The following is a 15,627-nucleotide window of genomic DNA, read 5'->3' as shown; positions in this document are numbered from 1 at the left end:
TTTTTTTAACATTTCAGAGGTGAGAAGAAAGGGTTAGAACAGTGGGCTTGTTTTCTGCGCTCTCTTGTTGGTGGTGAGTTAGTGTTGGTGTTCTGCGTCTGAGTGAGTGTGTGTGTGTGTGTGTGTGTGTGTGTGTGTGTGTGAACATCCAAATAGTGTAGTGGTCCTGAGGAGACATTCTGCCTTGACTTAATGGGTCTCCGTGCTTCTGGGTGGCCTGGGGCCACAGGGTCATCAAGGGAACGCGAGCTCTGCAGTACACCCCCCTGGAATAGGCAGGTCTTCGCGTACAGTTCTGTCCCTGGACAATGCACTGCTTCTCAGTCTCCATTTCAGGACCATGTCCTTGGCTTTTGTGCTGATTTTTGTTTGTTGCTTTCTTTTTTTTTTGACACCGCCGCCGCCACAGTTATCTTGGCAGAGGGAACGTCAGTTGAGAACATACCTACACGGGCTCGTGACTTCAGGGAAATCAGAGGCCCTAGCTAGAAACTCCAACATGTAGTCAGAGGTCAAAAAGCAAAGCCCTCTCCAGTTTTGGACACTTGTCAGAGATGCTAATGTGTCCGTCAGGACCATTCCCCTCAGGTTAGACCACTTGGGCAGAAAGGGGTGCTTGCCTGCTAGGGCCAGCTTTCCTCCTGACTCCCTGGCCTTCTGCAGGAGAGAGAAGGGCAGGAGCGGAGGCCTTGTGGGGAATCCAGAAGGAAAGGACCTCAGCGGAAGACAGAAACCTTCAGACTTCAGAAAAAGTCCTGAAATAGCTGCCAGTGTGGAGCCGAGCGGCCTCCTTCACTGCTTACTGGATAAATACGCCTTTCTCCGTATGAAAAAGACACCCAGCCATGCAGTGGGCCCTGGCCATCAACTGCGTTGGAGCACTGACTGTGCTCTCGGATTGGTGGGTTACAGGGAGAGCGAGAAGGCTCCTGTGGATCACGGTCTCTGGACACATTCGTCGGTCCATTTCCCAGACCTCTTGGCTTTGGTGCAGGTTAGGGTTGTCCTCAGCTTGACACAATCCAGCTATCTAGGAAGAGGGGCTGTCGGCTGAGAGAGAGCTGGGTCAGACCAGCCTGTGGGGCATTTTCTTGATTCAGGTTAGGAGTGGAAGGACCCAGCTCACTGTGGGTGGTGCCACCCCAGGTACAGGTGGTTCTGTGTTGTCTAAGAAAAGCAGGCTGAACAAGCCATGGGGAGCAAACCAGTAAGTTGTGCTCCTCCATGGCTCCTGGTGTTTCATTTCCTTCCACAGTGAACTATGAACTGAAAACTTCACCCCAGTTGCTTTTGGCCAGTGATGTTTTATCGCAGCAACAGCAAGCAAACAAACATAGCTTCTCGGAGTTTGTGTTTGTTTTGTTTTAACTTATTTATCTTTATTTTATGTGCATTGGTGTTTTTCCCGTGTGTACGTCTGGATGAGAGTGTTGAATCTTGGAGTTACAGACAGTTGTGAGCTGCCATGTGGTTACTGGAAACTGAAAGAGCAGTCAGCGGCCTTAGCCAGTGAGCCATCTCTCCAGCACGGTAGCCTAGGCTGGCTTCAGATCATGCAGTCCTCCCTCCAAGTGTTGGCTTATTCATGTGAACCACACTGCTTGGCTTCTCCAGAAGTTTTAGTACCACAGGCAGGGGAGGCATGAGGACATGAAGTTAGAATTCAGAGTGAACGTGACTTCAGTATCTCTTCTCTCTTTTTTTTTAAAGATTTATTTTGTATGAGTACGCAATAGCTATCTTCAGACACACCAGAAGAGGGCATTGGGTTCCATTACAGATGGTTGTGAGCCACTATGTGGTTGCTTGGAATTGAACTCGGGACCTCTGGAAGAGCAGCTCAGTGCTCTTGGCCGCTGAGCCATTTCTCCAGCCCAGCATCTTTACTCTTAGTATTGTGTGTACAGTCTGTTCCTCTTTTAATAAAAGCCCACACTCACGCCTGCAGCATGCATTTTAATCCTGTCCCCTTCTCTCTTAAGCCTTGTGTCCAAATGTTTCCTGACAACATAGCTTTATTAAACTCCAACTCAGCTTTAAAAAATTAAATTACCATACCCAAAGTTAGGCAAAGGTAGAGGCAGGAGGATTATGACTTTGATGCCAGCGTTGGCTGTATAGTTGAGACCCTGTCCCCAGAAATCAAATAAAGCCCAAAGCCCCCAAAACCAAAACAAGAAGAAGAAGAAAGGCCTCTGGGGTTCGGCAGCATCCCCAGGCTGTTTCACATGCCTGGTTATTCCTGTCAGAGGAGGAAGCGGTGATGTCATGCTTTACACTTCTCTGTAAATAGAACTTATCTAGCACATGTGGGCTTCCTCCAGAAACATTCACAATCCAAAAGTGGTGGTGCGATCTGCCACCTCAAGCGTGGGTCCCTGCGAGTGACACACGAGAGATTACTCAACCCTTTCTGAACGGTGAATCTGTGCACAGTCCTGTTTCCTGTGGCAGGACAGGAGCCATTTTGTCTCTTCTGGTAGTTTTTTGTGTGCTCCAAGTAGGGCACTGTCAGCGAAGCACCTGCATTGCAAGCATGAAGATCTGAGTTCGAGCCCCAGACCACACAGTGCATAGTGGCATGCACTTCAGAGATGGGGTTCAGAGACAGAAGGATCCCTCTGTGGTCAGTGTAGCCTGCCAGCAAGCTCCAGGCCAGTGAGAGAGCCTGTCTCAGAGAAGGTGGATGGCACTCCTGAGGGTGACACCCAAGACTGTCCTCTACAGGCACACACACCTGAGCATGTGCATGCACATGTACAGGAATTTTTTTTGTAAGATTTATTTATTTATTATATGTAAGTACACTGTAGCTGTCTTCAGACACACCAGAAGAGGGCGTCAGATCTCATTATGGGTGGTTATGAGCCACCATGTGGTTGCTGGGATTTGAACTCATGACCTTCCAAAGAGCAGTCAGTGCTCTTTCCTGCTGAGCCATCTCACCAGCCCAGCAGGAATTATTTTTAAAGGTGTGTGCAATTAAATTTAAAAAAAAAAAAGTTTTTTTGTTTGTTTATTTATTTATTTATTTTTGAGGCAGGGTCTCACCGTGCAGCCTTAGACGAGCTGGCCTTGAACTCCTAGAGATCTGTCTCCATCTACCTCCTGAGTGCTGGGATCAAAGGCTTGCACCAGCGTGCCAAGCCCAGTAATTTGAGTTTACACTTTGAACTAGTATAGAGTACTAGGTGGGAATTCTGCTTTGTTTTTTTATATACTGTGGCCTGTAGTCAGTCCCTTCGATTTGTAAAATGCTGTTGTTGGGTCCCTCAGCCCGTGGCATGCTCCTTAGCAGGGCCCCTCAATTTCATAGAACACAATTTGGCCAGAAATTGAGAGCCCTGTTCTCAGCTGTCAGAAATTTCCAGTGACATGTATTCCGGTTGGCAAGCCTGTTTGAAGTCGTGGACAAGGAGAGAGCCATGAGTTAGACTCCTAGTGGAGATAACTGGTCTTGCTGCTTGGATTCCTCTGAGTGCCCAAAGCATGGTGCTGCGAGGTTGTTTCTAGGCATTGAACCTGTGATTCTGGGTTGAGCCTTTTTTGTTTGTTTGTTCATTTGATTTGTGTGTGTGTGTGTGTGTGTGTGTGTGTATAGCCCCGGCTACCAGGAACCCTTTCTGTATTTCAGGTTGGACTTGAACTCATAGAGATCTACCTGCCTCTGCCCCGAGTGCCAGGCTTAAAGACATGAGCCTTGGATGCCTGCTGTCCGCAGCTCTAACAGACGGGAATGTCCTTGGCTCTGAGCCTCTGCTGTGGAACCTCCCCTCCTTTGGCTTATGATCCTGTTTGGGTTTTGAGACTCATCCCAGGAATGAAGAGAATTTAGACTCATGAGGGTGGCTTTAGAGCTGCGGGTTAGAGCTGTGTATCTACAATACAGGAGGTGGGGAGTGCTAACTGGGTCAAAGCCCACCTCCCAGGTGACACATGTCCTCCAGTAAGGCCACACTTTCTAAATCCTTCTCAAACAGTTCCACAAACTGGGCACCAAGCATTCAAAAGTATGGGCCTAGGGGGCGGGACACTCATATTCAAACCAGTTCGCTACTTTTGGGTCTGGGGTTACTGTAGAGAGAAGCAAAGGCTGCTTATGCCCCACCTCGTGGTTCTGTAAGACAAGAACCATGACAGCACAGACTTGCCCGTTAGTTGACATGGCTAGAGAGATCATGTAACTTATTAAAGGAAGGGTTGTCTCTCACTTCCAGTACCGTAGGTCCTCATTCCTTTATATAAGGTGGTATCGGCCGCCTACCTCACGCACTTCCTCCCATGTGCCTGAAAACCTCCTCTCGATTACTCATGATACCAGAGATCATTGCCAGACAAAAAGTCCGTATATGTTTAATACAGTTGTAACATTTTCCCGAATATCTTTGTTCTGTAGTTTGTCAGATCCAGTTACGGAATCCACGAATAGTTATGGCTATCCTGTCGATGTTTTCTTAGTGTGCTTGACTTACAAATCAGACCTTATAATATTTATACTTTACCATAGTTGTCTATGTAGAGAAGATGTCATCCATACAGGGTTAAATACTTGCAGTGATGTCAGGAGTCAGTTGGAGCTTTGGAAGAATCTTTTGAGACTGAAACAGCTTACGGGAGGAAGGGCTTATCTTGGTGCCTGCCTCCTGGGGACAATAGTCTGTGAGAGCTGGAAGCCTGTGGCTGGTCTCTTTACACCCTAGGAAGCAAAGGGGTGAGGAGGGAAGTGGAGCTGGGCTGTAAAGCCTCAGCTTTCTCCACCCACCCACTTCTTCAAGGCTTCACCTCAAGATTTTACAACAGTGCTAAGCAGCGCCACCAACTGGGATGCTCCAACACACGAGGCTGTGGGGGACGCGTCACGTCCATACCACCACAGCAGCTATAGAATGAATGTTGGGGGAATACTTTAGTTCTTATCTATAGTTTAGTGCATAGAAATTATTTTACAGTAAAAGAGACTTGAGAGTAGCTCATTTCAGAAAAAAAAAACCCAAAGCGGTGGCCTCTGTTCTGTAGAAATTGGTTTCTTCAACAGGCAATAGAGGATATTTCGCCATGTCTGTAATTACTTCAACCAGTGTGCGAGTGTGCGTGCTTGCTTGACTTTTTGCTTTGTTTTTGTTTTGTTTTGAGCCCTGGACTCATGTTTGTAGCTTGTCTGGCCTCGGACTTGAATCCTCTTGCCTCTGCCTTGTAAGTACTGGGATTACAAGCCGGTGGCAGCACGCTGGGCTGTGGATTGGGATTTTAATTGCTGACCTGTGGTCAGATCAGTGGTGTCATAGTGACCAGTGCTGTGGGTAAGGTCCTTGTGTTCTGGAGGACCTGCTCGTGGGGGATCTCTCTGAAGAGTCTGAGAACTTGCCAGGTTTCACTTACGAAGATGGCTGCTGCCTTGACAGTCATGAAGCAAGCCGCTGCTTCTGTCACGCAGAAATGTCACCTTTCTTCCTGTTACTAGATAGCTTGCTTTTCTCCACATGCCCGAATACAAGCAATAGCTTCCACGAGTGAGGTCTTCTCTCCAGCAGTGCCCCATTTGCCAGCATCAACCAGCTGAGCAGCCCTCCTCTTACAGCAGGTGCCTTCAGTTAGTCAGTAGACAGGGCTAGTCACCTGCTCAGGAGATGCTGGTCCCTTGGCTCCCCAGGGCCTGGCTTGGCTACAAACTCTAGGGTCCTGTAACCCTTTCAAGTGTGAAATTCCTTCACGTTGACTCTGGGACTCCCCAGACTGCAGTCCTTTTGTCTACCCTAGCAGATGCTATGAGGGAGATAGTAAGGGAGTGTCTTAGGGTGTTACTGCTGGGAACAGACACTGTGACCAAGGACAGCATTCAATTGGGGCTGGCTTACAGGCTCAGAGGTTCGGTCCATTATCATCAATGTGGGAGCATGGCAGCATCCAGGCAGGCATGGTGCAGGAGGAGCTGAGAAGGCAAACTGAAGACTGGTTTCCAGGGAGCTAGGATGAGGATCTTAAAGCCTATGCCCACAGTGATAGAATTCTTCCAACAAGGCCACACCTACTCTAACAAGGCCACACCCACTCCAACAAGGCCACCACCTCCTAATAGTGTCACTCGCTGGGCCAAATATATTCAAACCATCACAAGGAGCAAGGAATATTGTATGTTCCTGATTTGTAATCGTGATTTCTGTGGTAGCCAGTCCCCATCCTGTAGCCACCAAGCGTGAGTGAGATACTGCTTGTGGATGTTAAAGTCAGTCAGAGCCAGTGTGTATGCCTGAGGGACGGGAGCCTTGCTTTCTCAGAGTAGCATTACATATTTAGAAACAGAAGAAAGGGGTCGTTTATCTGTAGCCAAAGGAGAGGAGGCAGCGGTGTGCTCAGATGTGCAGATCGGAAAGGAGCCCACAGGCAACATTTCTCCACAAAGCTCAGATATGAGCTCAAGTACGTTTGTGATAATGGCAGACCTGGATCCCTGGTGACCATGTGACTGCTTGCCCTTCTTCATTTGTATGTGGGTTTGTCTATTTGGGAAATGTATGCTTGTTAGTGTACATGTGTGCGTGGAGGTTGGCGGTTGACAGGGATCTTTTCTGGTTCACCTCTTTTTTTTTTTTTTTGTTTTTTTTTGTTTTTTTGAGACAGGGTTTCTCTGTATAGCTCTGGCTGTCTTGGAACTCACTCTGTAGACCAGGCTGGCCTTGAACTCAGAAATCCGCCTGCCTCTGCCTCCCAAGTGCTCGGATTAAAGACGTGCGCCACCACCGCCCGTGGCTCACCTCTTTTGAGACAAGGCCTCTGACTGAACTTGAAGCTCATTGGTTCAGCCGAGGTGTCCAGCCAGTGAACGCAGGGAACCGCCAGGCCCCTCCCCTTCCTACCCAGTGCTAGGGCTGCTGAAGTTTATCCCCACCCTGATTTTTGCCTGAGTGTGGTGATTTGAACTCAGGTCCTTGTGCTTGTGTGACAAGTGCGTGACCTGCTGAGCTACCTCCCCAGCCTGTTCTCTTTCCTTAGATGAGGTTATGAATTTGAAAGCAACTTACAAAGTAGGTTCTCTGGGTTTAATTTTGAGCATTCCTCTGAGTCACAAAAATACTTTGTGAAGCTAATATGGTGGCTCACACCTGTAACTCCAGCATTGTGAGGTAGTTGCAGAACTGCCCCAAGTGGAGACCATCCTGGGCTACAGAGGGAAACCTTGCACCAAAAAACAATCAGGAGAGATAGCTCGGTAATTGAGGTTTTTTTTTTTTTCCTGCCAACCCTGACAACTTGAGTTTAGTCCCTAGGACCATGGAATGAGCGCCCCAGCACCCTTGGACTCTGTTCTGACTGTGCATACAGGTTGGAGTATGCTCCTCTCACCCCCACTGATATAATTAAAAACAAAAACAGGTTCAGTGGGTCAAGGTGCTTGGTAGTCTGGAATCTGGAGTCCAGTTCCCGGAACCCATCAAAAGGTGGAAGGGAGGGGGCTGGCAAGGTGGCTCAGCAGGTAAGAGCACTGACTGCTCTTCTAGAGGTCTGGAGTTCAAATCCCAGCAACCACAGGGTGGCTCACAACCATACGTCATGAGATCTGATGCCCTCTTCTGGTGTGTCTTAAGACAGCTACAGTGGGGCTGGTGAGATGGCTCAGCAGGTAAGAGCACCGACCACTCTTCCAAAGGTTCTGAGTTCAAATCCCGACAACCACATGGTGGATCACAACCACCTTTAATGAGATCTGACGCCCCCTCTAGTGTGTATAAAAGTAAATAAATCTTTAAAAAAAAAGAGACAGCTACAGTGTACTTATTTATAATAATAAATATTTAAAAAAAAAAGTGGAAGGAGAAAGTTTATCCCACAAAGTTGTCCTCAGATTTCCACATGAGGTATGTGGCATACATGCCCACACATCATGCACACGCATACACATACAATTATATAGCACAATTTTTACATACATACATACCTTTTTAAAGGTTTCCAAATGCTTTGTATAAACTTGTACTTTAACTCAGAATATGCTTAGCATACCATCTAGACTCTATAGTTATCTCAATCCCTTATTCTGGCATCCCCCACCCCCGCCCCCACCCGCACCCCTTTACTACTACTTTAAGGAAGACGAGCAGGATTTCCGTAATAGTCTTTATGTTGAGCAAGTGTCAAAAGCATCTAACACTGCACAGGGATTCGCAGTCCTTTGGCTTGAAGGAGTTTCGTTAGAGGCAGCTGTGGCAGGATTGGCAAGCGGCTTGGTTTTGGATTTCCTCTGTGCTTGCTTTGAATTTATTTCTCCGATCTGAGCTCCCCAAGCCACTGGCAGCACCCTGCTCATCCGAACCATGCTCTGACTCCCACTGGCTCTGGGGAAGGAGCCTTCTGCCCTCGGCAAGGAGGGCAGGGCATCTGAGTGAGAGGAGAGGCCACTGAGGTTGGTTAGCTGTTCTGTAACTGTGCCTTTGGGGGGAAGTAAGGCTGAATCTCTGGCTAACTCTGGTCTGAGGCAGGGTCCTGGATGTCCCCTCCATTCCTGACAGGGATGTGATGCTTGACTTGAAGTTTCTGTCTAGGACAGAGGTGGGTAGGTCTGCTGGGCAGCTGTTGCTAGGACACTTGCCAGCTGGTGGTATAGAAGAGAGTAAAGCCCCACTCAGTACTCCTTTTCGAGTTGAGAGGGTAATTCGTTTTTCTTTTTTCCCCTGAGACAGGGTTTCTCTGTGTAGCCCTGGCTGTCTCAGAACTCACTCTGTAGACCAGGCCGGCCTTAAAGGTGTGCATCACCGTGCCTGGCTGATAGTTTTCTAATGTTTGTTTGTTTGTTTTATAAATCATACTTGAAAATGAATACATTTAGTACCTAGTTAGGACTTTTTGCTGCTGCTGAGATGTGATATCGAAGTGGGGTCCACGGTGCCTTGATAAAGGGACAGGCAAATGTATTGACTTGGTGCCTGTCCTGAGTGGACCAGGAAATGACCAAAGAGGATGTTCCCTGAGCAGATTCTTTCAGCTGTTCCAGGCTGGAGGTGGAAGCCCGGTGAGGGTGCTTTGTATTGCTCTTTTCCTTTCCCTGTGGCAGGGCTGCAGATTTTATGACGCAGCTTCTGTGTAACATCCAAACATTGCTTGACGTTTTCAGTTCCTAACCAGCATGACTACTAGTCTGCACGTGGGTAATGGTAGAAGGCAGCATGTAGGGTCAGCTGTCCCACACCAAGCTCTCTGGCCCACGCCCTTACGTGCGGGATGAGCAAGGCCAGCAGGAGTAAAGGGGGGCAGGGTGTGTGTGTGTGTGTTTGTGTGTGTGTGTGTGAGACAAGCTGCAGAGTCAGGTGACTTCTGAGAGGGGTGGATAGTGAAGGTGGTTGGATGACGAAGGAGAAGAACTCCAGAAGTCACAGACTGAAGGGGAAAGGGCTGCTCAGCTCCTGGCTCCTTCCCCGCTGGCCTAAACCACAGTTTTCCCCAGGGTTATGAAGGAACTTGGAGGACTGGGGTGTTAGGGCCAGGCATCCAGGGAATAGGTCAGAGCAAAGGCTGGGAATGGCAGACAGCACAGATTTACAACTTCATGACTGAAAACAACAACAAAACCCACTTCGTTTCCTTTCTCCATCTCCTTTTCTTCCATTCCTCGCGCTGGGGATAGAACTCAGGGCCTTGTGTATTATAAATAAGTGTTCTCTGGATGAACTGTAGCCCTAACATCCCACACTTATAAAACTGTGATTACCAGGAGCTGGAGAGACATTTCCGTAGTTAAGAGCACTGGCTGCTCTTCCAGAGGACCTGGGTTCAATTCCTAGCACCCGTGTGGCAGCTCACAACTGCTGTAACTCCAGTTCCAGAGGATCTGACACCCTCCCTCAGACATACATGGAAGCATAGCAAGTTGCTGTTAAGATGAGGCACAAAACCCTCATATCAGGGCTGGGTCCCAAGAGCAGGCCGAAGCTGTGACTTTAACTTTCCTGTATTCAGTTCTGCTAGTTGAAACCTTCTGACATCTGGCCTGGAAATCAGTTTGGTGTTTGTGAGCAGCCTCTCAGCTGAGCTGCAGTGTGTGGATTCTACAGTGTGTGAGCATCACACAGGCCATGCTGCAGCAGAGCTTTCGTTTCCCTTACATTTGCTCAGTACTGCTGTGAGACTCGCAAGGACCAATCACATTAGCGTGTGGCGTCTTTAGGCCGTTATGGCTGAGTTAAGAGAAGAAAGATGTGGCTGCTTGTTGAGCTGAAGTCACACTCTCTTCCAAAGGTGGAAAGAATTCTCTAATAGAGTTTTCTTCTTCTTCTTCTTCTTCTTCTTCTTTTTTTAGAATCTCGAGAAGCTGATGAACAGTTGGTAGCAGAAGTAATTGAAAAATGTTCACTCGATGCATGTTCTAGATCTTCAGAAAATGAAGCACCACGGGCAACTGTCGATTCTCACTCAGTCAAGGATGTCAAAGGGAAGGCGGAACATGATACTAGCAAGATCTCAGTAGTGAGGCCGTTTTCAATAGAAGCCAGGGATTGCATAGGTGACCCTGCGACTCTTGGAACAACAGCAACCTATGGCTGTGCCCCTGTGCTCCCAGGCAAGGCCTTGCCTTCCGCCATACTGGAAGCCAGTCAGGACAAGCCAACGATGGACAGAGGCATGGGGGTTACATTGGAGGCTTTTACAGAAGCCAGTCTGAAGACTGGAGACCCCTGTCCAGAGCCCGTGGCCAACAGAAGCAAGCTAAGAAAGCCCAAGCCTGTCTCCCTGAGGAAGAAGATGGCCCCTGAACCAGCAATGTTGATGGAAGGCTCACATCTCCCTAAGGCTTCCTCCCTATGGATTCCTGATGAGTTGGATCAGAACGCAAATCCTAGTGTGCTGAGAGGCTCGAGGGCCCAGAGATCTCCCCTTAACTCTAACGAAGCGGCTGGCGTTCTCAGTAATGGCACCAGTGACTCAGGGGTTGTGCTGCAGGAGAGGTCCAGGGACTCACCTCTCAAACTTGAGGTTGATTTTACAGAAGATGGGGAGCATGTCGAGACCAGGAGCACCCTTCTGAAGCAACCTGGCAGGAAACCCAGTAACAAACTGGCACCCAATATACAGAAAGATGGCGTCAGGAAGCCAGTAGGTGTTGAGCAGGCTGCAGACCTAACAGTTCAAGATGCCTCTCTCGCCCAGACGTCTCCTAAGCTAGATCCGAGTAAATGGGGTCATCCTAACTTTAATTCCTTCGGGAGCTGCCCCATTCTGCAGAACTCCCCGCCCCTCTCCTCCAAAGGCTCCCACCACTTTGACCCAGATAAGGTTAACGTTGATGAATCCATGGATCCCTGTAAGCCAACCACAGCTATGACAAGCAGCGGCTTTTGTTCCGCCACTGGTAATCATGTTAATGAAATCTTAGACTCACCCAAGAAGGCAAAGTCGAGTTTAATAACGTACGTGAGTGACATCGGGCGTGGGTGTGTGCTCTGGATTGTCCACTGGGAGCTTGGCGGCTACTTTTGGTCTTTGTGAATTGCAACCTTAATTGTTTGAGATACAGTGAGGCATTTTACGCTGTAGCCTTCCTCCTCTGCCTAGTTCTGTCCATTTGGAAGCATCAGAGATCACTGGATTTCTGCCTTATTTCTGAAACCTTGACTTAGATTATCTCCCCCTACCTTAGATACTTTTTTTAAAAACTGTTTAGAATAAATCAAGTAAAGATTTGAGGTTTTCAGAACTCCTTGTCATGGATCACATTGTATACAGAGGAAGTTACCCATGTAGAGTCAGCGGTCTTGGAAATGACACAGAATACTCTTACAGAACAGAAAGTTGCGATTTATGTTGGTGTTGGTGACGTGAACTCTAGGTGCTTTATGTGTTTCTAGTTTGTTGGCAGATTTCTGTGATGAGACTCGAGAGTTTCTAAGTGGCCAGTTAAATCCTGGTACATTGGTTGTGCGTCCCTTCTACCGCCAGCTTCTCTGAGTGAACTTTTGTTTAGTTTAGGAGTTCCCAGAGTAATCCCTCTGGCCATATCCCATGGTCAGGTTTTAAACTGTGATCCAAGATTAAATTATCAGGAATCCCAAGATGAGTATAAAAGATAGTATACCTGCTTATAACCCTGTGACATCTTGTGGAAAATTAGCTATGCAGGGGTCAGTGCCACAGGTTAAAATGCTGAGAGGAAGTGTATCTGTCATTAGATTGGCTAGAGAAATCTGGATGTTTTACCTGCATGCATGCCTATGTACCACTTTCATGCCTGGTACCCGCAGAGGGCAGAAGGGGGCATCAGATCCCCTGGAAACTGGAGTTACAGACCATTATAAATCTCCATGTGGAACCAAACCCAGGTCCTCTGGGAAAGCAGCCAGTGCTCTGAACCGCTGAGCCACCCCTCCAGCCCCGGAAAACACTCTTCAACATTCCTATGTCTTAAAAACATGAGATGGTGAATCAGACTAGAGAGGAGCTATTCGGGGGGCTAAAGAGCAGAGATACTAGTTTCAAGACCAGTAAAGTCAAGCTAAACAGGAATCAGTTCTCCAGAGCGTCACCAGTCTGTTTAACGTGAATAGCATGACAGGAGCATTTCCAGTCTGCTCTCAGATTGTACAGGAGCAAACGGGCTCAGGAAACTACTGATTGTTTTGTACAGTCCTCTCCTGACTTTTATGGTTCCATAGTTATATCTGGACAGCGCTTGGGGACATCCCAGTCGTGTTGCTGCCCTGGTTCATCATCTCTTAGATGCCTGCCAAAGTGGAGGCGGACGCTGGCACTTTTCTGTCAGATCAGATCTGGGCTCAGGAAGGAGAAATGGACCACGTTTTACATTTAGAACCAAAAAATGCCCACTTTTGAGCCTTGCCATCCTCATCGGGTGGTGTTTTCTACCATTATACTTTTATGGAATAAATTCTAGATCTAATAGATCACACAAATTTAATTACTTTGTGTGTGTGTGTGTAGGGGCAGTACCTGATCAAACTTATTTCTTGAAAGAAAAGAGCGGCGGAGCCCTTGTGCATTGGTGGGATTTGGAGCATAGAGCCCCCTTCCCTTTTGAAGCATAGCAGGGCTAAGAGCCACCTGGGATAGGTAGGTAGTTTTTTGGAATGATAAAAAAGATGAAATAGAGACAGTACAATATGGTTAGGGTTCTGCAGACCGAACAATGGAAGCGATGTGAAATCATTCTGAATTTGTTTTGAGGCAGTCTCACTATGAATTCAGGGTAGCCTTTAGCGTTTGCTCCTCCTGCCTTCGCTAGCTGACTGCTGACTTACCTCCACATTACCCCATGCCTGACTCCCAGTAAGTTTCCTAGTGGAGAGTCCTGTGGTGGAGCCCGCAGGTCATCCGTCACCTGTGCCTTTGTTCAGGCGTTGCCTTTGACCTGTTCTGGGACCGTTGGCTGGAGTGTGCTCAGTAGTGGAACCCTGTTCACATGTGCTGAACTCTTATACGCATGGGCGGTCACTTTTCAATCTATAAATCTGGACCTAAACATTTCTCAGTATTTGTATCAATCTCTCCTTCATTAAAGCTAAGCTCTTGTTACCCTTCATTGGCCGGGGCTAACGTTCATGAATATCATTTTTTAATTTTTTTAGTATTCTCTCTTTTTGGCATTTTGCTTGTCTGTTTTGAAACAAGGTCTCACTTGTAGCCCTGGCTGGCCCAGAACTGGCTTTGTAGGTCAGCTTGGCCTTAGACCCCCAGAGCTCTGCCTGCAAAGGGCCGGGCTTAAAGGTGCACACCACCACGATGCCTGGCTCGAATGTGATATTTTTAATTTGTACCTCGCATGATATCAAGAACTATACAACTCTTAACATCTGCTAGACAAAAGATAACTGTTCTAGTTTTCACATGACTCTTTCCCATATGTCTATCTCTTTCCTGTCTCTAATCTTGTTGATGCATCAGGACCACTGAGCAAGTGGAATTTCTCTGTTTTCTGTTGTAAGTACTTGTGTTGAAGGTTCTGTCCGTCCCGGGGATTGTTGGCGGTCTCCCGCCTCTTCCCCAACTGTCTCCCCTGCATGTTGGCTTCTGTTTGACCTTCTGATAATTTTCTTGCATTTTATTTGCCACATCTTAGTCAGCTTAGCCTTGCAATCATCTGTAACTTACAGGAGTGGAGATTGCTTTTTCCACCTCAGGTGCAAAAAGCGTTTGGCTCCCCGGCTTACTTAGCATGTGTCATGTGGCACTTTGAACCAAAAGCTGGCTTGGCCCCAATCATGTGGCAGTGACTTGACGGACCGCTTTGCTACTTAATGTTGGGAATAATTAAAATTTTTATTTTATTTTATTTTTTATTTTTTTGGTAGGATGAGGCTGCTGTCTTAGAGCAGGTAATACATTTTACCAAATAAACTTAAGTTTGGTTACACTTAGAATGTTAGGGAAGGAAGACCGTGAATTAGTAACTCTGCTAATTTATATTCACGTCTTTGTTTTTCTTTTTCCATGAAAGAAAAACAAATTGGAAATAGCTTTTTTTTTCTTTTGTTGGTCAGAATGGTGTGGGTTCCTCTTCCCCAGAGATATTTTAAATTCATTCAGACATAAGAGAATCTGTAATAGTCTTGTGATCACAAGTTATGTACTAGTCTAAAAAAATCCCAGATGGCCAAGCTTTCTCCAGTTCTGGGCATTGCATACACTGCACTTTCCTTTTTTCACTTTACCACTGAAGAATGGTAACAATTTGTCTACTTTTTTTCTTCTTTGATACTTTCTCTTGGCCATAGTTCCTTTCTGTAAGCAGGCATGTCTAGACTGCAGCTGTCTTTGGCGATTTCTGTGGTTTCTAGTGCAATAAAGAATTTTCAAAGAATCTGGTCCAGTGTGGTAATTTTTCTGGTGACCGTCAAAACCAAGCGATCATAACCAAATGTCGCCAGTTCGTAGAGGTACTTAGAGTCTCTGAAACCTTTTTTTTTTTTTTTTTTTTTTTTTAACTGTGTAATTAACGCGTGGGGTTCAGAGTTCTGGTATCTGGCAATCCATAGAACCTAAGGGGGTGGTCTTGCCAGAGAATGAGCCGGGCTGTGGGTCTCTAGGGTATGCTTTATCTCCACGGCTCTCCCGTGCAAGTGTATGATCAATGCGGTGCTGCGCGCTTCGCCTTCTATCCCACACCCCGCCCCTGCTATGCTCCACCTCATACCCAGAGAGTTGTCATCAGGATTCCAAACTGTCTTGTCTGTTCCTCTCATTTCTAGGAGTGGCTGCAAGGTGAAGAAATACGAAACTCCATCTCTTGATTTGGATGCGTGTTCTCAGGTAAGTCTGTGCTGCAGGCCAGAATGGGTCTGGTCCCCTGGCGACGTCTGGGTACCCCACCTTAAGGTAGCCAGTCATTAGATTCTCTCTCCTTAACTTGTCCAGGAAGACCCTGAAAGAAAAGAAAACTTGGAGGCTGGAGAGATGGCTTACAGGCTAAGAGCACAGGCTGCTTGCTCTTTCAGAGGACACAGGTTCAATCCCCAGCACCCACATGGCAGCTCACACCTGTCTGTAGCTCCAGTTCTAGGGGATCAACACCCTCAAGAGACAAACATACATGCAAGCAAAACTCCAGCGCATGTAAAATAAAAATAAGTCATTAAAATAGTACAAATAAATATATACTCATTCTCTTTCTCTCCCTCTCCTCCCCTC

The 15,627-nt window shown here is 47.2% G+C and overlaps 1 protein-coding gene across 7 annotated transcripts in view; it reads left to right on the top strand.

The window, feature by feature from the left end:
- Tacc1 (transforming acidic coiled-coil containing protein 1) overlaps positions 1 to 15,627 on the top strand; it is a 93,306-nt gene that overhangs the window by 51,795 nt on the left and 25,884 nt on the right. For 4 of the 7 annotated variants that reach the window (XM_031339343.1, XM_031339344.1, XM_031339342.1 and 1 more), the window contains 2 exons: positions 10,289 to 11,396; positions 15,189 to 15,249. In XM_031339343.1, coding sequence (XP_031195203.1) covers positions 10,289 to 11,396; positions 15,189 to 15,249 — 1,169 coding nt within the window. The remainder of the gene's footprint in view (positions 1 to 10,288; positions 11,397 to 15,188; positions 15,250 to 15,627) is intronic. The other 3 variants (XM_031339347.1, XM_031339346.1, XM_031339345.1) reach the window with 1 other exon arrangement.

The sequence above is a fragment of the Mastomys coucha genome, unplaced genomic scaffold, assembly GCF_008632895.1.
Source record: "Mastomys coucha isolate ucsf_1 unplaced genomic scaffold, UCSF_Mcou_1 pScaffold22, whole genome shotgun sequence".
Lineage (NCBI taxonomy): Eukaryota > Metazoa > Chordata > Mammalia > Rodentia > Muridae > Mastomys > Mastomys coucha.
The sequence above is the reverse complement of the archived record's forward strand: the minus strand, read 5'-3'. Positions and strand labels throughout refer to the sequence as shown.